At 51.5% G+C, this 26,214-nt stretch overlaps 1 protein-coding gene across 2 annotated transcripts in view; it reads left to right on the top strand.

The window, feature by feature from the left end:
• Cars2 (cysteinyl-tRNA synthetase 2, mitochondrial) overlaps positions 1–26,214 on the top strand; it is a 34,400-nt gene that overhangs the window by 1,877 nt on the left and 6,309 nt on the right. For both annotated transcript variants that reach the window (XM_021637516.2, XM_021637517.2), the window contains exons 3-12: positions 1,212–1,329; positions 5,041–5,112; positions 5,473–5,578; positions 9,532–9,615; positions 14,354–14,483; positions 15,054–15,187; positions 18,047–18,114; positions 23,804–23,870; positions 24,205–24,343; positions 24,815–24,938. In XM_021637516.2, coding sequence (XP_021493191.1) covers positions 1,212–1,329; positions 5,041–5,112; positions 5,473–5,578; positions 9,532–9,615; positions 14,354–14,483; positions 15,054–15,187; positions 18,047–18,114; positions 23,804–23,870; positions 24,205–24,343; positions 24,815–24,938 — 1,042 coding nt within the window. The remainder of the gene's footprint in view (positions 1–1,211; positions 1,330–5,040; positions 5,113–5,472; positions 5,579–9,531; positions 9,616–14,353; positions 14,484–15,053; positions 15,188–18,046; positions 18,115–23,803; positions 23,871–24,204; positions 24,344–24,814; positions 24,939–26,214) is intronic.

The following is a 26,214-nucleotide window of genomic DNA, read 5'->3' as shown; positions in this document are numbered from 1 at the left end:
GCTAGGCAGTGGTGGTGAACACCAGTACTCGAGAGGCAGAGGCAGGTAGCTGTGTATGAGTTTGAGTCCAGCCTGGTCTACAGAGTGAGTTCCAGGACAGCCTGGCCTACACATAGAGAAACACTGTCTCAAAAAACAAACAAACAAAAAGCTCTTGTCATTTGACTTCTTTTAAAATTTTATTTTATTTTTATTACAGTTTATTCACTTTGTATCCCAGCTGCAGCCCCCTCACCATCCCCTATCATTTGACTTTCTTTGATGATGTATTACAGGACTTTCTATACATTTAAATAGATGCAAACTCACTCAACAGCTCTAAACTCAAAAACAGCGCCATGTCCCGAAACTGATGCTTCTCACAAGGACTCTTCTGGGCCTCCAGGTGGGACCTGGTTTGTAAAAACAAGTACTTGTTTCCCTATGAACCAACCATCAACTGTAGTCCACAGTTTGGAAGTTACATTGCGGTGTGTTAAACTGTAACACATCTCTTTTCAAGAATAATGATGACGGGGGCAAGGTGGATCACTGGGGAGCAGGCTCCTCCTGAATAAGCCTGATGACCTAAGTTTGCGCTCCAGGACCCATACGGTGAAAGGAAAAGAAGCGAGCCCCACAAAAAGAAGTGACCTCTACAGACTGCTACAGCATGTGCACATCCGCCCTCTGGCGCCCGTGTGTGCAAAGCACGCATGCGTGCGCGCACACACACACACACACACACACACACACACACGCACACACACACAATAATAAAAACACAGCTGGGGCTGGAAAGTTTACTAAGTGCTTAAGAGTCTTGTCTGTAGAGGACTTAGGTTCAGTTCCCAGCACCCACATAATGGCTCACAACCATCTGTGTCTCTAGTTTCGGAGGCTCTGACACCCTCTTTTGACTTCTTTGGTACATAGTGCAAACACAGGCTAAAAATGTACATGAAGTAAAACAAGTTAATCAAAAATAAAATAATTTTAAGAGACGGACAGTGGTGGTGTACACTTTTAATCACAGCACTCGGGAGGTAGAAGCAGGTGGATCTCTCTGAGTTCAAGGCCAGCCTGGTCTACAGAGCAAGTTCCAGGACAGACAGGGGCTACACAGAGAAACCCTATATCGAAAACCAAAACAAACAACATTAAGTCAAAAATAAAATGATACTGATTCTGTGTGTTGAAGACAATCCAATAATTCTTTTTTTTTCCCCCAGCTCATATGTTAGATTTGATATCATCCGAAGGATTCTGACCAAAGTGTTTGGATGCAATGTGATCATGGCAATGAGTATTACCGATGTGGATGACAAAATAATCAAAAGAGCTAACGAGGTAAGCATGGCAGCCTTGTCTTGTTGGTGGCTGAGTCACAGTTCTTTGCTGGTTGTGTTTTCATGTATTTCTAACGCATGTGTCCCAGAGAGAGAATCTCTAAAATTCAAAACAAAATGGTGGCTAGTGATAGCTTTGTTTTTCCCAGTAAAGGAAGTTAAGTCAGTGGAGCTGTGGAGAAGCATCCCTCTCCATTGGTGTCACTGTTCAGTGACCCCTGTTCCTATCCCTCTCCTTTGGTGAGGGGGTGAACCAGAGCCTGGAGATGGTGTGGACCTTGGAGTGGCTGCAGGCCCAGGCTTCTGACTCCAGCTCTTTGTAAGCAGGGCCTTCCAGTGGTGTGTGTGGGTAGCCTTCACCTGAGGTGTCCACACTGCACAGGTTGAAGACCTGCTCAGGCCTGGGTGCCATGCTGGCTCTGAAGACTTGGTAGACAAGGTGGTTATTTCAGGTAACAAGCATGAGGTCAGGGCCTCTCTGGGTTCTCCAGGTGACGGGTACTGTGCCCTGAATGTCAGGCTCACCAGAGGGCTTCCTGGGTCGCTGAGTGAGGAGTTGTTTTCTAAAATGGTTGCTCTTTGCCCAGCATGCTGTCTGTGGCTGGCGGTTGCCCTCTGGAGCATGGGGATTCCTTTCTTGATGCTCCTTGGGGTTTATTTTTGTTTTTTGTTGTTTTGTTTTTTTCCTCCCTTTTTTTTTTTCAAGACAGGGTTTCTCTGTGTAGCCCTGGCTGTCTTAGAATTCACTCTGTAGACCAGGCTGAACTCACAGAGATCTGCCTGCCTCTGCCCTCCGAGTGCTGGGATTACAGGTGTCATTATCACCTGGCAATAACTTTTTGTTTATATGTGTGTGTGTACATGTAAATACATGTATGTGCATCTATCTGTATGAGTGTGTGTGTATATATATGTGTGTATGTTTGTTTTCTCTGGGCTGGACGTAGCCATCATTGTTAAGAGCATTTGTGATCACCTTGGTATGGGCTCTGGTAAGATCATTCCTACTAACACTCCCTCCTGTGAGAGAAGGACGGCCCTCACAGGTCGTGAGATGGTCAGTGGTCAGGAGGCCCTCATGACTCATGAGATGGTGGGAGGCCACTCAGCCTGGCATCATTGATTGGAGCAGCGTTCTTGTTGGAGTATCTGGAAGGAGGCCATTCAGGGACTTCCCTGTTGCCTGGCGGCCTTTGAGTCACGCACGTTTGCGTTACTCCTACCGTGGACGTGGATGGAATCTTTCTTTTGGTCCACATGTGTTCTGTTTCCTCCATCTTCCCAGTAAAAGTCACATGACACACACTTTCTTTCTGTGTGCATGCTTGTGTGCATGTGTGTGTGCGTGCACAGGACTAATATATTGTAGGTTGTATGTATTATGCCAAGGAGACAGCTTGGTGGGAATAAACTTGTCTGTGTCTTCTGCATAGTATCCTTTGTCCCTTCCTCCTTGCCCTCTCTTCCTGTCTCTACTTCCTGTTCTCAGGAAGCCTCTTCTGCCCTCTGTCTGAGAAAGGCTGCAGCAGTTAGAGACTTTGTATAGAACATGAATAAACAGATGGGGAACATACGACAGAGTCCAGAAATACACATAGTACTCAATGGGATTTGTTTTCTGATAAAAGATGGCATTTCAGATCACTGGGGCTTGGGGAGGGGGATTATTGGCTAATGGTGTTGACCGCTGGGTAGCCATCTGGAGAAAATACAAACCCAAGTTAGATACAGGCTTCATAGCCAACTTAAGGCAGATCAGAGATTAAACATGAGAAGAGTACAGGCATAGATTCTTCACAGAAATCCCAGGATGTTTCCAAACGCAAATCTATTCATGTGGAAAGACCCAGAAAGAGAAAAGATTAGAAAATGTAAACCAAGTTTTCAGTGTGCTGTGAATGATCATCCTGTTAAAAAATTAAAAAGAAGCTGGAGAGCTGACCCAGTGGTTAAGAGCACGGGCTGCTCTTCCTGAGATCCTGAGTTCAATTCCCAGCAACCACATGGTGGCTCCCAAATTTCTATAATGAGATCTGATGCCCTCTTCTGGCATGCAGGCAGAACACGGTATAAAATCAATCAATCAATCAATCAATCTTAAAAAGCTGAGACTCAACAGAAATAGATGTAGATATGCACAAGAATCCATGCATATATGTACAGTACACAACGTGTAAAATTACTTCTTAGGAATCAGGAGGAGAAAAGTCAGTAGAAAATGGGCTGGGCATCTGGACATGTGGGGATGTGTTCCTACTTACACAGAACCAGGAGAGGTAGAAATTACAGCATAAGACAAGGCCTGAAAGTGTGTGCTTTGCGAAGGGCGTGTGCAGTGCTGGGCGCCATGGACTCCATCTCTGCAGCAGCGGCACTGCCATGCTTGTGTATCCCACCGTGTCACCGCATCTTCCCGGCAGCCTAAGGGGGACGGGGGAGCTCCCAGGCTGAGCCCAGGGCCCCAGAGTAGGAAAGCTCCCGGGCCACTCACCGTCTCCAGGATCTAAGTCAGTGTCAGGGGTTGTGGCTTCTGGATGATTACTGAGTGGCCTCTGAGAAACCTGATAGAGATTCTTGATGCGCCAGAGGAGCATTCACGTTTCTCATCTCATGAAAAAGGAAACACGTTTCATGAGGTGGGTAGGCGTGCTTGGGGCAGGCAGAGGATGGCCCAGCACACAAGTAGGTGCTAAATAAATGCTTGCTGATAAATGTAGGTAGGTTGTTGATTCTGGTACAAGGTATGCATGAAGCCTGCCTTTTTGTTTCGTTGTGTTTGAAACAATCTTGCTATGCAGCCCTGGTTCAGGTGGAATCACCATGTAGACCAAGCTAGCCTTGAACTCAGAGTTCTGCCGCCTCTTCGTCTCCCATGCTGAGACAGATTATAGGCATTTACCAATAATACCCACCACCTGTGAATTTAAAATTTTTTTTAAATTGTTCTTTGATAGTTTCATACATGCGTACATACATACACATATAAGAGTACGTATACGTTTCTTTGATGTTCTTGTTTGTTTTTATAACCATTCAGTTAGTGCTGTCTTTAGGAGCATGCCACAGGCGTGTGGAAAAATGACTTCCCCTACTCCCCAGCTGGGTGAAGCCCCGCTTGCCCCTTCCCCCTTGGTTCTGGGTTTATTGACAAGAACCCTGCTTCTAAGCCAGAACTTCTGTGTCCCCTGCTCAGCTCTTAGAGATCCATCTGTTGGGTCCCAGCCTCTTCTGGGAATCCAGCACTGACTGAGGGTCCGTGTGCCCAGATGCCCTACTCTGGCAGCCTCCTGCAGCCAAGGAGCTCAGGGTAGCCCCAGCCCGAGGACTTCAGCACCAATTCCCTGATTACTGTGTTATGTTCCTTTCAAATACTGCTCTAAGGCTTTTTTTTTTTTTTTCAACCATTTCTTCCTGCTGTGGGTAAGGCCATGGCTTAGACAGAACCTCTTGTCCTGTACAGGCTGTTGCCTTCACAGAGGGGCAGGAGGGTGGTGTGCAATCGCCATGGCGCCGTTACTCACCCACTTTTCTCTGTACCCAGAGGGCAGGGCCCGTAGGCCTTTTGACTACTGAGCTCTAGCGCAGATTTAACGCCTGAAGTGAACTCTCCTTTCTTGAGGCTGAGCTCCAGTGGGGCACGTGGCCACCATCCTGTCTGCAGGGGTGGCTGGGCCCCCTGGGTGTACTGATATTCTTGTCTGACCTTTTGCAGATGAATGTGTCGCCTGCTTCTCTCGCCAGTGTTTTTGAAGAAGAATTTAAACAAGACATGGCAGCCCTGAAGGTAAGCAGTGGTTTACCCTTCCGTAAAGGGCAGGGGTAGCTGACCTGCGAGAATCAGAGTGAATCATTGCTAGCCCCGGAGTACAAGCCCTGTGGGGTCAAGACTGAAGAAAAGGACACAGATCTCGCTGTGCAGGGTGTACCCTGCGATGGGTTTAGTGGGGGTGGGGGCTGGTCCCAGGGCAGCAGATGAGCTAGGCTCTTCTCCTTTGGGACTGATGGGCCCCCATGTGTGTGGGTTAGAGGGAGTGGCTATGTCTTTGTCATCATGGTGCTCCTGACTCAAGATGGCTGCCTCCCCAGCTCACCGGGTCTGTGCACGGCAATCAGCTGTGGTGCTTACCTCTCGGCTTCTTTCCAGGTTCTGCCACCAACGGTGTACTTGAGAGTCACTGAGAACATCCCTCAGATAATCTCTTTCATCGAAGGCATCATGGCGCGTGGCCATGCCTACTCAACAGCCAAAGGTAGCTTGAGGCTTAAAACTGATTCCTGGGGGACACTGGGAGGCAGGGCTGCTGTGTGGGGACACTTTGCTGGCCATGTTGATGTGGGCTCAGTGCCCAGTCTGCAACACTGTCTAGTTCACTTTTTAAATTTCTCTTTATGTGTGTGTGTGTGTATATGTGTGTGGGTGCTCGTGGGGGCCAGAGGAGGCGTGAGATCCCCAGGGACCGGAGTGACAGGCAGTTGTGACCTGCCCAGTGTGGGGGTGGAAACCATACTTGCATCCTCTGCAGGAGCAGCAAGCAGCCTTAACTCCTCAGCTTTCCAGCCCTCAAGTCCACTCTTTTTTCTAGACTTTATTTTATCACTTTAAATTATGTATCTCAGGATTAGGGTTAGGGTTGTGTGTGTGTGTGGTATGTGTCTGTGTGTGGTGTGTTTATGTGTTTGTGGTGTGTGTACATGTATGAATGTGTCTTGTGCACATGAGTGCCCACAGGGGTCAGAGAAGGTCACCTGATGCCCTGGAGCAGGAGTGAGAGGCAGTTGTGAGTCACCCAGTGTGAGTGCTGGCACTTCACAAGAGCTTTTGGTCCTGCAGGGGCTCTAATAACAAGCCCTCTCCAGCTCCTTAGGTCGTTGCTTCAGCTTTTTCGTACAACGGCAGAACACAGGCAAGTCAGTCCTGACCCCTGTGGAGTCCTGGCGGTAGCTGTGCAGATGCTCATTGCTGTCTTATTTCATTGTTGGTGTGTGCGTGTTTCACAGATGTGTGTTCGCAGGGGGCCTGTGTCTGCACACACACATACGTTGGGAGGTTAGAGTCCAATGTCAGGTGTCTTTCTCTATCACTTCCACCCCATTTTATGTGTGCATGTGTGTGTTGTGTTGTGTTCACATGTACTGTAGGTGTGCTATATATACATGTACTGTAAGTATGTGGAATGCTGTGAAACAATGCTTGTTTTTCAGCCTACCTAGACAGGCGGTTGCCAGCATCTGTGGAGCCACTTAACCGGATACCAGGTGTCCCCATCGGAGTTTCTATTGCTTCAGCGAAACAACACGACCAAAAAGCAAGCCGGGAGGAAGGGGTTCATTTGGCTTACATTTCCACATCACTGTTCATCATCTAAGGAAGTCAGGGCAGGAACTCGACCAGGGTGGGAACCTGGAGGCAGGAGCTGATGCAGAGGCCATGGAGGGTGCTGCTTCCTGGCTTGCTCCTCTTGGCTTGCTCAGCTGCTTTCTTTTGTTTTTACTCGGTAGCTGCTCACAGCTGTGGTAAGAAAGGGTTGAGGTGCTCGTCCAGGTGAAGGGCCAGGAATGGAGTCAGGTCCTGGGCACGTGCCCCCTAGAACCCAGCTCACAGGGGAGGTGATGTGCCAGTGCCTGCACACGGAAAGTTTCCATGTGCTCTACTGTGGCAGATTTGGAATTTGTCTCCAGTGAAGCAGTTTGAAAAGACTGGGGTCGCATCCTAGCCTGTTCCAGTTTAGGGTAATTGTTGTCACAGGGTAGAAAGTGACCATGAGCCTGAGTTTCTGCTTTGGAGGACCACAGTGTTTCCTCAGCTGCTGTTCTCCAGGAGTGAGTGCTGTCTGCACATGTGTGCCTGCCTGCGTGCATGCATACATCCGTCTTTGTTCGTCCTTTCTTCAAGAAAGTATCTCACTGTGTAGCGCTGGCTGGCTGGAACTCAGAGAACTGCTGCCTTCCACCTGCCTCTGCTGGGATTAAAGGCGTGTGCCATCATGCCTCGCCTTGTGTTGCTACATCACTATGTGTTACTGTAAGTTAATTCAGAACATCTTATATTCAAACTGCAGCAGCTTGGGCCTTGCGACAGTTCCACAGGATTTAGCTGTATCTTGATCTCTGAACTGTTTGTGAAAACCAATCTGTTCAGCAAATTGGTAACCTCAGCAAGGCAAATGAAGGATGCTGCCTGTCTGCCAGCCAGTTTCTTTCCAGGCATTTCAGAGTATGTACCTAGGAGGCAGCTCTCCTGGCCTTTCCCGTCTTCCACTCTGCATCTTGGGCTGGTTGGGCTGGGTGTAAGGGTAGGGTCTAGCTCATCAGTGGACTGTGTGTGACCAGGGTTCTGAGGGCACAGGCCAAGATGCTGCCTGGTTTGCTGGCTTTGATTTCCAGGGTAGTCACCCTACCCCCTCCCCTCCTGCAGTAACCACTGTCTCCCTGAGAGCTTAGACCATAGTGCAGGCACCTGGGGCTGCCTGTGTCTGCCAGGCACAGAGCTGCCTTGTCTTAACGCTTTGAAGATCATTGTTCCCCGGAAGGATAGCACAGGTCCAAATCGGTAAGCAGCTAGGCTGTAGAACGAGCAGGAAGATGGACCGTGTACACAGCTGGGAATGACTCCTGTAGTGTTTGCTAGTGACAGTCATGGATGCTGGTCTTCACATGGCAGGTAGCATGTTTGAGGTGCATGGCCTCAGTGAGCACAGACTAGCCGGGGAGCACAGCCCTCCTGGTGGCTGGGTGTGGACGCAGTCAGTGCTGGTGCTGGCTCTCGCTCCCAGGCATGCTGCGGCTAACTCTGCCTCAAATTCAGCGTGCTCTAAGCCGTCCTGGTAGAGCTTCTTTCACTGAGTCTGAAAAGGGGGGTGGTCACAGGCACCTCAGCAGAACGACCCAGAGGTGCGTGCAGTGTGCAGCCAGTGTTGGTGTATGTAGAAGGTGCCTGGGTAGAGGTTACTGTCTCTGTGTGTGTGGTGTGGTAGTGTGTATGGCTCATGCTTGTGTTGGGTGTACATGCATGTGTGCACTGGCTGGCTTGTGTGAACTTGACCAAGCTAGAGTCATCAGAGAGGAAAGAGCCGCAGCTGAGGAAAGGCCTCCATGAGAACCAGCTGTTTGGCATTTTCTCAGTTAGTGACTGATGGGGAGGCCAGCCTATTGTAGGGGCGTCACCCCTGGGCTGGTGTCCTGGGTTCTGTAGGAAAGCAGTGATGGACTACAATGTGGAAGTGTGAACCAAATAAACCCTTTCCTCCCCAACTTGCTTTTGGTCATGGTGTTTCTTCACAATAACAGAATCCCTAACTAGGACAGTGTGTGTGCGTGTGCGTGCATGTGTGCATGTGTGTGTGTGTGTGTGTGTGTGTGTGTGTAAGCAAGCCTGAGGTAGACACTGAGTGTCTTCCTTCTGACCTTATGCTGAAACACAACTCTCACAGAACCTGAAGCCTTGTAGATTCAGCTAGTCTGGCTGCCCAATGAGTTTCAAGATCTGTTTGTCTCCAGCCAGCCTTGGGCCGGGGTTACTGGCACACACTCCCATACCTGACTTGTTATGTGAGTTCTGGGGATTTGAACTCAGGTCCTCATGTTTGCACAGCAGCACTTTACTGACTGAAGCATCTCTCCAGCCCCAAGAATAGTGTCCTTTTAAATTAGTGTGCCAAAGAAGCGAGCGTGGGATTTTTGTTTTGTTGTTTGTTTTGTTTTTTCAAGACAGGGTTTCTCTATATAGCCTTACTGTTTTAATGATGGGGTCTCTGTGTAGCTTTGAACTTGTTTTCCTGGGATTATAGGCTTATCTTATAAGGCCTCTTTACTCTCTCTTTCCTTCCTTCCTTCCTTCCTTCCTTCCTTCCTTCCTTCCTTCCTTCCCTCCTTCCTTCCTTCCTTCCTTCCCTCCTTCCTTCCTTCCTTCCTTCCCTCCTTCCTTCTTTCCCTCCCTCCTTCCTTCCTTCCCTCCCTCCCTCCTTCCTTATTTCACCCTACCTAAAAGGACTGTGCCAACCTTTACCAAAGACGTCTTTCTTGTGTCTCTGCGTTTGCACTTGCCGTTCATGTTGTGCCCAGGTAATGTTAACGCGACCATGGTGCTCTTTTCGGTTCTGGCCTGATGGTGGCCACGTGCAGAACTGTAACTGCTGTTCGACATTAGACTTCACAGACGCCTGGGCGGGGAAGCGCTGAACTCATGACTGTCTCTGTCGCACAGGCAGCGTGTACTTCGATCTGCGCGCACGAGGGGACAAGTATGGCAAGCTGGTCAGCATGGTTCCCAACGCAGCTGCAGAGCCGGGTAGGTGCTCATGTGTGTCCCACAGGCCTCCGCCTCTGAGCATTAGATCTGGAGCTGGGAGACATGGGGTGACTCGGGGTCCCTAACCCTGCTGTGGGCTTGATCTATTTCCATGAAGACGTGATCTTTGCAGAGGACAGTTTGAATGCAAGCTCAGCATCCCGTGTTCTGTCCTGCTCTGCACCCAGCCATGCTAATTGTTCCCTCTTTTTACTTCTAGAATTTTCTCTGCATGGGACCACATGCACGCATGTCATAGCATGACCCTCTTCTACTGCTGGCTAGTGTATGCTAAGTTCACAAATACATCAGTGTATCCCTGTGCTATCTGTGCTTTGACACTTCGTTAGGTCGAAATCACTTTTATGGAGGAGAAAGAATAAGCGTGTGGAACTAGATTTAAACGATTAAGGATGTTGGGTGTGGAAGCATGCTCCTTTAAGCTACTGGGATAATTCATGACCCTCAGGTGGCCCCAGCTGCTTTGTGTCCCCAGACCTTCTATGATGTTTCTCCTGAATGCCTTCCCCCGTGTCTCCTCCCGAAGAACAGCCCCAGCCCCTGCTTGCTCAGGGGGCTGCTGCCTGTGTTCCATGGCTTTCCCTCCATGGCATATGCGACTTAATTCCTGATTACAGGCATAGTCCAACTTCAGGGTGTCTGTGGATAAACACTTGTGTGTAATACATTCATTGCCAGAGAAGGTTTTAATCGTTTAAGCTTAGTTTTGAGACAGGGTTTCACTGTGTAGCCCTGGCTGTCCTGGAACTTTCTGTGTAGACCAGGCTGTCCTCAGAACGCACAGAGTGAGGCCAAGAGCTGGGAGTAAAGATGTGTGTCAACATACCTAGTTTAAATCGGATCTCTCCTTGGGCTCTCGGAAATGATATGTGCTTTTGCCCAATCAATAGCTTCCTACTTGTGCTACTGAATAGCGCATTCAGGGGTCTCTATACCTATGGTTCAAGGCAGCCTGAGTTGAGCCTTTCAGGAAGGCAGCTCTGGGACAGAGTTCTGGCAGAAGCAAGCTAGTTCTGGTTGTGGGGAAGTATCATGTAGTGAAGGCGAGCCTGAAAAGTGCTGTACCGTGGAGAATGGCCTGGACCTCCAGATCCTTCTTTTATTTCCCAAGTCAGAACTGCAGATGTGTGCCACAGGGCACAGCCAGTGCCGGGACTGCAGACGTATACCACCGGGCATGGCTTTCAACGTTATTTCCAGTCTTTGTGTTTTCAGTGCCACTTGGGGTTTATAGCCTAACAGGGTGAAAGTACAGAGTGCGCATTTGACCTCTTCCCTGCTCAGCCCATCTCCCCCAGCAGTCTGAACATCAGAGCGGTGGGTGTCCCTTGGTGTGGAGAAGTGTCGCCTGCCACATTCCCACACAATGCAGTCTCCTGCAGTGGTTTCCCAGCCCTGAGACCATCTGTGCGCATTGCTTCTCCTGCCTTTGCTACCTAGTGACCTTTTTACTATCCCTAATTTTGTTTCTCCAGAATGTTGCAAAGTTGTACACATTCCAGGCTGGCTTCTTTCTGTTATTTACAGGCTTCTGTGCTTTGCTTTTGAATACAGTCATGCTTGATACTGTGTGGCCCAAGGTATCCTTGATCTTGAGGAAGTCTACTTTCTTTGGCCTCCTGAGGACTGAGGTTAGAGGTGTGATGACCATGCCTGGCTGGTAATGTGCTTTCAAGCTTTGCAGGTCTTTGCATGCTTTGTAGCTTGGCTCTCACTGATACTGGATGATGGATGCCTTGTCTTCTGTGGTCCAGCGTCTGTGTGCTGGAGTTTCTTAGTCTGTCCACTTACTAAAGTCCATCTTGACTGTATTCATGTTTGGGCAGTTGGGGATTAGGCTACTGCGAGCATCCACATGCAGGATTTTATGTGAATGTTTTCAGCATCTCGGGTAAACACCAAGGAGTGTGATGGCTGTGTCGCCTGTTTGGTTTTGTGAGACGTTGCCAACTGTCTTCCAAAGTGCCAACACCACCCTGTGTCCCCAGCAATGAGTGACAGGTGCCCCCCAGCCCCTCGTTCTCCATTCCCCATCCCCACACCCAACTCTCACTACAGCACTGTTGGAAGTGCCTTATTCAAATAGGCAGTGGGAGTAAAGGTTTGGAATTGGGGATTAGCGGTTAACAAAACAAAGGCACTGAGCCCTTCTGGCGCCATGACAGGCTCCACTGCTCCAGTGTATCCTTTTAGAGCAAGGGTTTTCACTTTTTTCAGATCTGGAATTGTAGTAGTAACTCAACAGGAAGGATGCAAAGTAGGTCCTTCTCATACCTAGGTTGAGGGCCTGTGGTCACCCAGTGAAGTGGAGTGGCCCTGGCACTGGGGTGCTAGCATTATGCTTTTGCACCACCTCTGCCCAGCTCTGGCCCCTTGGTAGCAACCCCTCCCTATGACAGTGCTTGCCTCCCCTCCTCCCCATCCCAGGTGCCTGATGATCCTCACGTGGGTCCCTGACTCTGTGCTCATCTCTAGGTGGTTTGCATTCCTGTCTATGATATTTCTCTTGCCTTCCTCCCCTTCTCCCCTCCCAGCCTTCCGTCCCATCCCCATTTACTAGGTGGGGCTTGCTGGCTTCCCTGCATGCCATGTGCTTCCTGGTTAAATTACAGGTTGGTCATTTAATTTACCGGCTTAGTACAGTTCTGAGTATCTGCAGATGTGGACAACACACTCATCACCAAAAGACACAGAAGACCTCGTGGCTTCTTTTTATGTGCCTTCAGCCATCAGCATACATTCTTGGTTGCAAATCTGTGACAGTGGTATTCCACCTCTGTCATTTTCTTATTTGCTTGCTGGAGTACTTTACATAGACAGGCTGTTACTTGGTTACTTCTTAGTGCAGTTTCTATGGCAACGGTGAAGCGTAAGGGAAGGGCTGGAGAGGTGCTCTGTGGTTAGCAGCACTGGATACTCTTCCACTGGAGTTCTGGAAGCTCTGTGATTTCTGTCGTGGGAAGTGGACAGAGTGGGCAGTGAGCCCCTCACACCCACTCTTCTCCAGACTGCTCAGCAGGCTGAGCACGTAACTGTGTGTGTGAGAGGGTGAAATGGGCTTGCCAAGACCCTGATCATCGAAGCTGTCACTCAAGGTTTGGTGGACCCTTTCTGTTCAGTGCCACTCATCCCGGACACTGAGCTTGACAGGTGGCCACTGTCCTCTGTTGTCCTGAAGCCTGCGTGCTAGAAGGCCCCTTTTCATGCACTGCCCCTTCTCTTGTCGCTCAGATTGGTCCCCCGTGTGTATGATGGCCCTGGCTGCCTTGGGGTCCACCCAGCCTGTGGCCTGACGTGGATTTGTTTGCAGCAGTTTCCTGGAGGGACCCTCTGCTTGGGGACATTGCACGTGTTTGTACATGTAACAGTAACACTTGTACCGTTTTCCCTTAAAGTCAGTTTCCTTGGACATGCCCCTGGTCCACAGTGTGTCCTGGAGCCCACAGATCGCTTTTTCCTAACTGTGTTGTCAATGAAGCCTGACAGCCTCCATTTTCTTGTGCCTCGTGAGTCACCCTGCCTGCCTGGTGCCAGCGGCTTTTCCTTTTTCTTTGAAGTGTAGTCGTTTCTCAAGATCTAGACACAAGAGACAGCATATCTGACTTCCAAATGAACCAGTGTGTACTGAAAACTCCATCATCCTTAAACTCCCACGGCTGGCACCCAGGCATATATCAGCCTTGCAGGTGGTGAGGGTGTTCGGGGGAGTAGTCAGGGTGTTCGGGAGAGTAGTTGGGGGTGTTTGGAGGTAGCCAGGGTGTTCAGTGGGTAGTCAGTGTGTTTGGAGGTAGTCAGTGTGTTCGGGGGGTGGTCAGCGTGTTTGTTTGGAGGTGGTCAGCGTGTTCAGGGAAGCTGCATAGGTGGAGCCGGCCCTGGGGGATATAGGTAGCCCAGCCTGGGCAGCCAGCCTCCTAGAACACCACTCCTTGGTTATTTGTTTTTGTATGTTGCCTCTGCTAAGACTGATCTCTTACTTGTAATGTCTGTCTGTCCCTGCTACCCTGCCCAACTCCTGTCTGTTCCTGCCAACTCTGCCCGACAGCAGTGTGCTGCAAAGCCCTCCACGTTACTGTGGGCCTGTTGTGCCCATCCAGTCCCATTTGCTGGCCTGTGATTCCCAATGGACCCCCCCTTGTGCATGGCACTGTGGGGCGGAGGTCCCGACTGTCCCAGTAACCTCGTTTCTGTAGATGTATGTGAGCAGGGACAGTAAACCTAATGACAGCCATGGAACAGTGACTTGACTGTGTGCATTTAAGGGAGGACAGAGTTAGTCCAGGGGACTTGCCGAACCCTTTCAGGTCTGGTAAACCCAACAGCTTTGCACAGTCCCTAGGGGGACTGCTACATCTCTGCTTGCTCTTTCTTTTCTTGATTTTCCTTGTCCTTGTTCTTGACGTTCCTGGTCTATCCTGACATCTTTCTTTGATAGCCCTTTGCCCTGGAGGATGGCTGTCATTGTGAAGAATGTCATTAGGAACTCAGTCCCTCAAAAGTGGCTGAGCAGAAGTGTCCAGGCACTGGGCTCCGGTCTCGTGGCAGCAGGCTCCGTGGCCTGACTTCTTGGATCCTGCCCCATGGGGAAGAGTGTGGGAGGAGGAGGCACGGGGTTTGCGAGGAGGAAGATGCACAGGGGATGCACCATCATTGCAGCTGCGACATGTGTGGTGAGTGCCGCCCTGCGGTTTCTCACTCGTCAGCCCTCTGTCACCCACAGCTGACTCTGACAAGCGACACACCAGCGACTTCGCCCTGTGGAAGGCAGCCAAGCCTCAGGAGGTGTTCTGGGCCTCGCCATGGGGAGATGGACGGCCCGGTTGGCACATCGAGTGCTCCGCCATGGCCAGGTAAGGCTCCAGCAGTTCCCAGGCTGAAAATGTTCAAGCCAGGTATCACAGGGTGGCCTAGCTGAGGGGAAAAAACAGTGATGAAGCTAGAGGGCAGCTACTGGGGCCATGAGAGGAATGGCCAGCCTCGGCCACGTGTGAGCCTTCCTGTATGGCCTCCTTCAGCTGGCAGAAGAGGCTGTCACACAGCATCAGGTACTCCATGGGCCCTGACAGGTAGCTCAAGCCTGAGAGCATTTAAGTGCAAAGAGAACCTTGGGTAGCATGGCACCTCAGGAAAGCCACATCAGTGCCAATGCTCTGGCCAGTCCACCTCTCCCAGGTGCAGAATCTACACGTCTCAGGAGTAACCCCTCTACCAGCTGGGGGGGGGGGTAGTACCCTCCCTGTTTTCAGGCAACCCTGTGCTTGCCTAGGGTCCTGACAGCTCCAACAGCTGGCTCCCCCTCCTCCCCGCCAGGCTGGTAGATCCGTGTGCAGCTGAGCAATACCACATTTTTATGGCATGAGGAGTGCTACTGGGAGTGTGAGGAAGAGGCAGCTCACAGGTACTTGCACTCTGCCCCACAGCGAGGTCTTTGGAAGCCACCTGGACATCCACACGGGCGGCATAGACCTGGCTTTCCCGCACCATGAGAACGAGATTGCACAGAGTGAAGTGTTCCACCAGTGCCGTCAGTGGGGAAATTACTTCCTGCACTCTGGTAAGCCCGATTTGAGGCAAACTGCTTTTCTGGTTGTGGCAGCCCTGCCTGTGGGAGACACAGATCTGCGGGCAGGGCAGTGGGTGAGTTACACTGCGATCCTTGTTTGCGTTTTTGTATGGCATCTTTTCTTTCTTCTTTGCCCGTCTCATGGATGTGGACAGTGTGTCTTGACCATATTGACACTGTCCACACTCCGGCCGTCTTGCTGGTGTGATCTTGTGTCGGTCTTATGTTGGTAACCATAGCAGCAAGCTCCCGGGTACAGCAGCCATACCCCACCCACAGGGCATTTCACATCACCCTCCCGTCTTCTGCCTCTTAGATTCTTCTAGCCTTTTTCCTGAGATGTTCCTTGAGCCTTGAGGCACTAGATTTAGGTCTGGGCTCCCAACAGTAACGTATCCTCAGCACTTTGGCCACTTGTGAGTCTGCGCTGACTTCTGCCCACTGCAGAAGGAGGCTTTTCTGGCCAAAGCTGGGGCAGCACTGACCCGAGTGTCTAACACAGGTATTTAGGAGGCAGTTTGATACTGTGTTGTTCAGCAAAGTGACAGTAGTAGGCTCCCTGCTAGGGCCTTAGGCCATCTGAACCATGTACACAATTCCCTCCTGTGGAGTAGGCCTCAGATCCAGTCAGAAAGTGGTGGTCGGTGACTACGTTGGTTAAATGCACTGAAGAGAATCTCAGAGGCACCAAATTGCATTGATGTTACATTAAGGAAGTCAAATTCAGCATTTCCCGTGGGATTAATGTGAGTGAGAAAATCCAAATTCAAACTCTCCACTTCTCTCCTTGTGCCTTCCATCTGGCTCTATTTTGTGGTTTCTGGCTTGTCTGCAGTCTGTGTGATGTGTGTCTGTCTGTACCTCCTGATGTCTGGCTATGAGCCTGTGTCTTGTGTGTCTACCGAAGAGCTCTTCTCTGAATTCACTGGATCACACGGGAAAGGAGTGAGGATATGTTATGGAAATCTTTTGACAGAGTTTTACAAAGGAGTAAGTTTTTCTCCAGCCAACCCCGGCTCACCCGAAGCTCTCTGTACCACAGACACACTGTCATAAAGTTATGTCCATCACTTTCGGCATGTGCAGTGGTTGTTTGTTGAATACGGTCCCTTTTGACCTGCTTGCTCTTTTCAGCAAGTGATTATTATAGCACACATACATTCACACAGGCAGTGTTCTCGGGGGCGGGGCCATGGAAGTTACTTCAGAGGAACACCCTGCCTCAGCTTAGGTGGTAAAAGTTGATTACATGAGAGACCCCAAGCAAAATCGTTCGAGTTTTCCATTGTTCTCTTAAAGGCAGCTCAAACAAACAGGCTGCAAGGTATACTATTAACTTGGCTGTGAGGTCCAGAAAAAGTTCCATTGTCTTTGACTATAAGAGATATTCTTATAAATATTGCTACAGGTTACCATACCTTTGTGCCACCATTGCATCACCTTGCCTGGCAGGTCAGTGCTGTAGCTTCCAGAGTTCACTGCTGGTGACACCTTAAATGACTCTTCTCCCTCAGAGGTCAGCATAGCACCTTCCAGTACTATGAAAGTAGCTCCAGGACGTGCGGGTAGGGTTCAGGGCTAGCATTGGGGGAGGGGCAGAGGCAGGCCGATCTCTATGAGTTTGAGACCAACCCAGTCTATACAGTGAGTTCTAGAACTACCAGGAATAAAGAGACCTTGTCTCAAAAAGTCAGCACCTCCAACAACAAAGAACCCAGTGGCTTGGCAGTGGCCGTGGTTCCCAGAAGCAGGTCAGAAGTGGGAATGAGCCTGACTCTGAGCTTGATGGCGTCAGAGCCCCAGTGATAAGCTGGAAACCCCACATGTCAAGTCTGCTGAAGGTCACGGGGTCACTGCCCTTTCAAATGACAGCTCGGGTGTGTGTGTGGGGCAGAGTCGGGATAAATGTTCGGCAGCCGTGGAGTTATGAGGTACCAAACACAAGTGTCTCCACCGTGGGACACAGGCAAATGCAGGCTCATTAAGCCCTAGACTCTGGAAGCTGGGTGCCCTGAAGGTGACATGAAATGCAAGGCCACGCTGGTGGTGCCGCTCCATGGGGGCCCACAAGAGAGGCTGCTGGCCTGAAGCATGGTAAAGACCCGTGATGTGTTCTTAACTCCCAAGCATTCCATTTTCCAGATACTGTAGTAACGGTATGACCTTATACAGAATTAGAGGCTCATGGTTACATTTCTTTGGAGAAGGCACTTAAATCTTCTCAGGAAAAGCCATCTTACAGCACCCTGTGTGAAGGTGTGTTTGCAAAGAGGGAAAATCTGTCTGTGACAGCAAGGCCCTCCCCTGGAGATGAGCCTTGTTGAGACACACCCCAAGTTAGAGGTTCCCTGCGTGGGTTTGGTTTTCTCCTGTGTGGGTTTGGTTTTCTCCTGTGTTTCATGTACCTGTGGGAAAATGACAGACAGCTTTGGAGGAGCCTGGACAGACAGCTGAGGCAGAAAAACTAACAGCCACACCTCAGACTCAGGGCTAGCCAGGTGACCAGCCGGTTACCGTTGTGTTCCGGGATAGGACAGGAATGCGTGGGTGAGAAGGCGTGTGGCCTTGGGGCTGTGTGGGTCCTGGAGGGCACACATGGCACACTTCTCAGGAGCAGGTGTGGGTTACTGCCATACGTCCTGGGCTGGCACAAGCCGTGTGGCTCTGTCGGCCCAGCTGTGCCCTGGCTCAGGGCTGTGGATAAAGAAGCTGGGCTCCCTTCTGTTGTCCTGTGAACTGTACAGGGGTCTCCCCAACTCAGGATCTTCAGGGCTGCCTAAGAAGAGGCTGGGACTGTGGGAGGTCACCCCCCCCCCCAGCTCAGAGGGGACACTTTTCTTTTTGTTTCAGGGCATTTGCATGTGAAAGGCAAAGAAGAAAAAATGTCCAAATCCCTAAAAAACTACATCACCATTAAGGTAATTGAGGCTGTGTGTGGTCCCTGTGTGGCTGATGCCTGCTGAAGTGGTTTAGGGGCCTCTGCAGGGTAAAACCATTACAACCCATAGTCTGTCCCAGCCCTGCATGGCCCTGGGGCCTCAAGGGGTCTTTACCCTGTCTCAAGGTGCAGGACACCTGCTGTAGGTCTGCTGTATTTCCTCCTCTTCCTCCGTGGATCTGCCTTTCGTCTCATTTCTCCTTCCCAGAATTGCATCTCTTCCTTTTCTTTCTCTCCTTTCCTCTCCTTTCCTCTCCTTTCCTCTCCTTTCCTCTCCTTTCCTCTCCTTTCCTCTCTTTTCCTCTCCTTTCCTCTCCTTTCCTCTCCTTCCTTCCTTCCTTCCTTCCTTCCTTCCTTCCTTCCTTCCTTCCTTCCCTTTTCTTTTTGTAAATTTCTAAAATATTTATTTGTTTTTATTTTGTTTGTTTGTTTATTTTGTGTATGAGTGTTTTGCCTGGATGTCTGGCTTGCATGCTTGGTGTGTATGGAGACCTGAAGAAGCCGGTGGGTTCCAATTCCATTGGAACCTCACAGATGGTTTTGGGTTGTAAGCTTCCTGGTGGGTGCTGGGAATCTAACCTGTGTCCCCTGCAGGAGCGACCGGTGGTGCTCCTAGCATCTCTCCAGCTCCTATACCTCCTTCTTCCTCTTTCCTCTTGTAAATTTCCTTTCAAGATTCCCATTTGTGAGTGGCTGGATAAGCACTCGAGTTCCATCCTCCCTGGTCGTGTGCGTTTAGGAGCGGCACCCCTGAATACTCCCAGACCCAGAATAAGCCCCAAGGGGAATGCCCTTCAGAGTGCATGGGCCTTCCCGGGAAGTTCTCAACTGAGATCAAAATTTCAGGCTGAGAAGAGATCTAAAAAGCAATACACACACACACAGACACACACACACAGACTCACACACAGTTATGTCTGTTTGCTGTGCATGGGAGGACAGTCTCTTTGCCCCTTTGAGGAGCTTCAGCTGTTGCCTGAGAATTATAGTGGCCACAGACAGAGTAACAGGAGAACACAGAGAGCATGTGCCACACGCCTGTTTGAGGGCAACCACCGTGGCTGCACCAGCCCACCAAGGCTGAGGCACTGGCTCAGGGCAGAGGGCTTGAGTTGGGGTAGAGGGTGAGGCAGTCTTGCAGTCCTCTGCAGTGGGACAGTTGTGGAAGCCCCTCCTCCCTCCTGTGGCTGTGCAGGGAGGGGACCTGAGCTGATGGAAATGTCCTTTGATGGAAATGAAAAGCCATGCTGCACTCATGGCCATGGCGCTGCTCTCGGGACACTGCTCTCACGATGCCCCTCTCATGGCTCGGCTCTCATGACGCCGCTCTCAGGCCTTCCCTGGGCCTGCTGGTTCTCAGCCTCCCAAAGTGGCCCTTGCGCCAGGGTGTGTGTTGTGGGGAGAGCTGTTCTGGGGCCCTTCTCTGTGTGTAGTGCAGCCACTCCTGTGTGCACACACTTGTTGGACTGTTAGAAAACCAACTCCTAACAGCTAGGATGCCTTCCTACAGTCCAGATGGCCATAGTCACCAACAGTCCCACAGTGCATCTCACTGTATTTGACTGCTGCCCTTGTGCCCAAATCTGTTTTATAGCTTTTCCTTCTTTTTAAAACCAAGGCCCAGTGACAGCCGTGGGTTTTGCTTGGCCGCCATCTTTTTTGACTTTTAGGTTGATTTGTGCTCCTTCGTGCATGTTAGGCTTCTGGTCCACCTCAGACCCTCAGCTCCTGTTGTAGAATTGTGTGTGTGTACATTTGTGGGGGGTGGGGGGATACATGCATGTGAGGGAATAGAAGAGGGTGTCAGAGACCCTGGAACTGGACTTACAAGTAATTGTGAGCTGCCTGACGTGGGTGCTGGGAATTGAGCTCAGGTCCTCTACAAGGGCCGTCTTTCCAGCCTCCGCTTGCATTTTCCTCATGTGGACTCTCAAGTGTCTGAGCTATGGTGTTTTTGAACACTACATGTGTGGAGTTTGTCTATTTCTTTGCGGTGTCATTTCGTCGTCTCCCGTGTGTGTGTTCCTGACAGTGATGCTCACGTCTGTTCCGGGGGGAGCTCCGTCGGGGAGCACCTCATGGGTGCTGCATTGTCCTTATGCTGTCCTCTAGGCTTGTGCTCGGTGATGTTTGGCTGCTGGGTTAGAGACCAGCAGAGCCTTTCATGATGAGGTCTTGACTTCCTTCTCATGAACTTCAGGGATCTGAGCTAAGATGCCTTGCTCCCAGCATCCTTCCATCTGGCGTTTAATGCCCCGTGCCTTGGGGGTTCTTATGAGTAGGGTTCTGTTCTGATGTCTCCTTCACAGTTGCTTTAGAGTTGCTGTGAGTTGCGGATGTGCTTGGTGCATTTTGACTTCAGTTTTGCTGGGAGTTGACATCACCCGGACTCAGCCAGTGTGGGGCACGTGGCTCCCATACCCATCGACATGGCTGGCTTTGCCTTTGAGTGACCTTACCTAATCTTCTGGTTTTGAGTGCCTTTTGGGGGGGTGGGGTCTCACTGCCTTCAGGTGGGTCTGGGCACCGCTATGCTGACCACTGCTGCAGAGACATCGTTTCTGACTCCTTCGGGTCAGAACCGAGAAGGAAGACAGACAGTTGGTAAGAAAAAGTCATGTTTCTTTATTTGGACATATGTAATATGTCTAAGTCAAACTTAAATCACAAGTTTTTAAGTTGTAGCCATTTCCCCTTTTCTTGTAACAGTGTATGAGCTTTTTGCTTTAAATTATACACAAAATGTTTTAAAAAGTAATGTTACAATATGATTAACAGTTAAATAAAGGAGTAAATTTTCTTTCTTTCTTTTTTCTTTTTTTTGGTTTTTCAAGACAGGGTTTCTCTGTGTAGTCTTGGCTGTCCTGGACTCGCTCTGTAGACCAGGTTGGCTTGAACTCACAGTGATCCGCCTGCCTCTGCCTCCCTGAGTGCTGGGATTAAAGGTGTACACCACCACGCCCCAAAGGAGTAAATTTTAAGAGTTGTGTTTTCTCTCTGGTTTGGTGGCTAGCACTCGGGATAGAGCCAGGGCTTCGCCTGCTGGGCAGATGCCCTCCCACCGAACCTGGAGCTCATGTTCTTGCTTTATGTTCTGACTTACCTGGGGGAAGGAGGGGACGACTCCAGCCAGCCCCTCCAGCTTCCACACATAAGCATGCACGTGCCCACACATACACACATCAAGTATAACATGCATGTAGCCTGCATGTATCTCTCCACACAAGCCAGGGCCTCTCCTCAAGACTCCTGGCACCTGACACTTGCAAATGCTGTTCAAGTGCTCGCTACACACTTGTTTGGGGGACTAAGGGAGAGAAAAAGATGTCGGCAGTGCTCAGCACAGATGCACCCCATATTTCCAGTCTGTGAATGGCTGAGCTGGAGGTATGGGGCCCTGGACACATCGGGTGGAATGTGACCTTCAGGTAGATGGCCCACCAGAGGTCATGCACACCGGGTGTGTCTGGGGTGTCACTCTGGTAATGAGCAGTGAGCGATTTACATCCTACTGCAGTGGACGGAACACCCAGCTTTGACATTGCCCCCCGTGTCAAAGAGAAAACCTGTGGTCAGATTAACATCGTTCTTGTAGCTTGCAGAATAGCTGGTGATTTTTAACTGTCTCTCTTAGCTGTGTGCTGTCTTTCTCCCTTCTTACCACTCTTACCTCATCAGTGTACCTTGGCCAGGCTGCGTCTGCCCCTGGCCCGTGCTTCCATTGGGGTGAGGTGCTCTTGCCTCATGTTAGGAATGATTGTCAGATTCCTGGTCCCTGGTGGTCCTTGTCCTGACACAGTGCACTAGGTCTGGCCCGTGGTTGGCATGAAAGCTCACGTTTCTAGAAACTTGGTGAGGCAGAGGCCATGAGGAAGCCTGCGCATCTGGGGATCATGCTGCTGGCTCCTCTCCCTCTCCAGGCCATAGCTGGTTCTTTAAAATGAAGTGACAGCACAGTGGATGTGAGGTGCCTTGAGATGAGATTACGTGAAGTGGTTCACTCGTGAGGGCCTGCCTGGCCCGGGAACCTCTCCAGCGTGGGTGACAGGTGCCAGCGCCTCCTCTTCACAGGCTTTCCATGGTAGCACCGTTAGAGCCTGCAGTGTCTCCTCTCCAAGACTGATGCTGCCTGACCTCCTGGCCACTCTGTTTTTTACTCTGAGGTTCTCCAGCACTGACTCAGACAGGCAGCGTCGGGTTTCCCTCTCAGGTAGCCTCTGCTGGGTCGTGTGGTATAAGCAGGGAAGTATAGACACTTGGTGACATCTGTAGTACAGAGTGGGGACACACTGAACAATAATGTCTGAACACCTTTGCACACAGCGAAGTCCCCACATCCCTCCCCTTCTCTGTCCCTGATAACTATCCGCAGAACCACAGGCTTCCGGGACACTGGCTCCTGGACCTTTGTTGGCACTGCGACCCTGATGCCACAGCAGTGCCCCCCACAGGCCCAAAGGGGAAATAGTGTTACGGTTGGGGTTTCTGAGGTCTGTCATCTCTGATGTGATCCCGTGGTGAGGCAGACTGAACAGAAGACTTCTAAACCAAAGTCGCCTAACGTCCTGTCTAGAGCAAGGCAGAGACCACAGATTTCTGGTTACCCCAGGTCTGAAAGGAAGACAGTGGTGTATAGAAAACCAGAGAACTTCAGAGACAAGATGCCCATAGCATCACAGCCGTAGGTTGTGTGCTGAGTCCACAAAAACCAGGCATGCACGCAGGGAAGGTGTGGGGTGCAGGGTGGGCACTGTGGCCTGAGACCCCGGCCACAGTGGGGTGCTCCCAGGTCAGCTGACTGCAGCCTCGGGCGCCAGAAGCCACGCTCACAGCGGCAGCTCCGTGTGTGGCCAACGTCAGCAAAGGGGTCTACAGCAACAGCGAGAGACCCAGCTTACCTGCTGTGCAGCAGGTAGCAGCGCTTGGGCAGGGCCCCTCGAAGCCTCTGAGGGAGGAGGCATTGGTTCTAGATGCGCAAACGTGTCCCCACAGTCGTGATGTGTGTGACCTCTCTGCTCGTCCAGTCACATGCCCCGGGATGCTGCCCTGCTTGGTTGTGTTTCCACACTGGCAGGACACAGCCCGGCATGCGTGCAATGTGGTGGACAAGGAAGCCCGAGCTGATGGTGGCTGATGGGGATTCAGGCAGGAAAAACCCACTCTCGGGAGTTTAGAAGGTGCACACAGCAGAAGGAACGTGAATTGACACGGCTGCCATTCACCACACTGGACGGCAAAGCCACGTGTACACCCGGATGCATGTACACACACACTTCCCCTCATGCATGCTCAGACACACGGACCCGTATTCACATGTGTACATGCACACACACTTGTGTACACTCACGTGCACATACCCGGGCACACAAACTTGTATGCATGCGCTCGAATATTCACACTCGTGCACTCACATAGATGCATGTACACACATACGCAGACATGGGTACACATGCCCTCACATACACACACACACACGCTTGACGAACATACCTCTCAGCCCTTCCCACTGGTGTGAAAGTGACTATGGGGTGTGATGAATGATGGAGAAGCCTCTGGGGAATCGGTGACGGTGAGGGCCGGGCACAGCAAGGCTTGGGTGAACACCTACTTCACGCGGTGTGTGCCCCTCCCACATCACCCTGAGTGACAGCTGCCTGTCTTGTTTCTAGGACTTCCTGCAGACCTTCTCCCCGGACGTCTTCAGGCTTTTCTGCATGCTCACCAGCTATAGGTCAGGTGAGCTGGCGCCCGTGTGCCCGAGGAGGCAGCATGCCAACCTGGGCTAAGTCCAGGCGGTGTGGGTGCTTCCTCCCCACAGGGTTGACAGGAGGAAACTTCTCCAGGAAGCATATCTGGGCTTCGTGCCCAGGTTGAAGCTGTTCTTCCCAGACTGCCCTGTCACGTCTGCCCATCTGTGCACACGAACCCCGCTGCCCACAAAGGTCCAGGACAGCTGGACCCGTCAGGGGCAGGGCCCATATGCCCAGGCAGCCCTTTGGCCACAGCAAAGCCTTCTGCTGGCTTCTCGGGCACACAGGCATTTCCTCAGGACGCGTCTCTTCCTTTGCAGCCATCGAGTACAGCGACAGCACCCTGCTGGAGGCCAAGCACCTCCTACTGGGGCTGGCCTCCTTCTCGGAGGATGCTCGCGCCTACGTAAAGGGGCAGCTGACCTGTGGCCCCGTCTCGGAAAGTGTGCTGTGGGAGAGGTAAGCAGCTCAGACCTGCTCTGCCACTCGGGACAGGGCCAGAACGCAGAGGACATTAAGAAGGAGTGCCTGAGGGAGGCAGGCGTGCTGGGCAGCCTCCCCTCCTGCATGTGTCAGGCCCCCTGAGCCCTGCACATGCTGTGTTCAATCTTGTCCCAGTGGCTGTCAGCCGCCACCGCTGGGGAGGGGACTGTCACTGCTACAGTTGACTATTCCAGAATCACCTGAGTGGATACTGTGCACTCGACAAATGGGCGGGTTCCCTTCCCTCAAGAATTTTTTTATTTGGCTAAGGTGGTAACTGCGAGATTTTGTTACAAAACAGTAAACAGGACCGAGGGAGGGTCCCCGAGTTAAGGGAAGGATGTTTGTGTACCCAGGTTGGTGCCAGGTCAGGCTGGGGCACCAGGGGGCTGCTGGAGAGGCTCTTACCCGCCTCATCATCGTAGGTGACCCCATGTCCCACTCCAGGCTGGCCAGCACTGAGAAGGCCGTGAGGGCTGCGCTGGCCAATGACTTTGACACACCGAGGGCTGTGACCACCATCCTGGACCTTGTGCACCACGCGAACAGACAGCTCAGGGCAGTCCCTAAGGTAACTTGATGGACGCTGCAGACACCAGGGTAGAGGCCTGTCCTAGGGAAGGGGTGGGCATTGACTCTACCAGCCATCTGGACTCCTTCCAAAGCTGGCAGCACCGGGGCAGCCCCCAGCAAGCTGTCCCTTCTGTGGGACTTCACAAGCCCAGTCTGCAGCACACTGGGTCCCTTCCCTCAGCAGTGCACATGCGCATGGGCAGCAAGTGGGTTGGCCGTGCTCCTGGCAAGGATGGCTGTGGTGCATGGCTGCCATCCTGCGTGTTGAGTAACCTTCCTGGTGGCCTGGCGGCACACGGAGGATCAGTGTTTGTTCAAACAGGAAGTTGGGTTGGTAGCTCACTGGTGAAGTGTTTGCCTAGCATGTGCTGCGCCCCAAATTTCAGTCTGTAGGACCCACTGCCGCCCCTCTCCAAAAACAAAGCACCCCCAAAATGAGAAGCTATCTCTTGGAACCTGGACTCAAGTCCACCCAGCTGGCTCTCAGGCCACCTGCTGCTGCAGCTCCCGGGGGATCCAGCTCTGGGATCTAAGTGTGCACCACGTCAGGCTGCTGTTCGTCAGGCTGCTGTTCGCTCTGCTCACCGTGCTCCTGGGGGAGGGGGCGGGGCTTGGCAGGAACAGTGTAAGCCTTTCCTCAGGGCTTATCCTCCTGTACCTCAGTGTCTGTCAGGAAGTCACCAAGAGGGCTCAGCTTGGGCCCTCTGGTCACAAAGCTCTTTGGGGTGCTACCACAGGACCCCCATGTGATGGGAGTGCATGAAGACCTTTCTTTCCTTGGGTGACATAGGGCTCCAGTGCTGGGTCCTTTCTTGGTCGCTGCAGCATTGTGGAGGATGACAGCGGGTGAACATGTAGGTTTGGATTCTTGAGTAGATTCCCGGTGTGACAGTTGGTACCACAGTCCTGACAAGGGGCTCCACTTCCACACAAGGCACCAGGCAGACCATGGCACCTTTCTCTGAGTCCCCTACATGGTCACCAAGGGCCGAGCAGTCAGCCCCAGCTTGTTCAGGCTGACATCACACAGTGAGGTCAACCAGTGTCAATTCATCGCTCCTTGAGTCCTGTGCCGCCTGGTCCCCTCTGGGGGAAGGTGAGCTGGAGCTGATTATGGAACACTGAGCTTGGCTCACATGGGTCTTTGTCAGTGACTGACATGCCAGACTTTCCAGAATTCCCTTGTTTGCTGCTCAGATCTGAGACCCTCAGCTCCCATCAGCTTCCCGTCACCATGCCCCGTGCACTGTGCCCCATGGTCACGCTTAGCCCGT

Source organism: Meriones unguiculatus, chromosome 4 (assembly GCF_030254825.1).
Source record: "Meriones unguiculatus strain TT.TT164.6M chromosome 4, Bangor_MerUng_6.1, whole genome shotgun sequence".
NCBI lineage: Eukaryota > Metazoa > Chordata > Mammalia > Rodentia > Muridae > Meriones > Meriones unguiculatus.
Note: the sequence above shows the minus strand (reverse complement) of the source record. Positions and strands in the feature narration are given on the sequence as shown.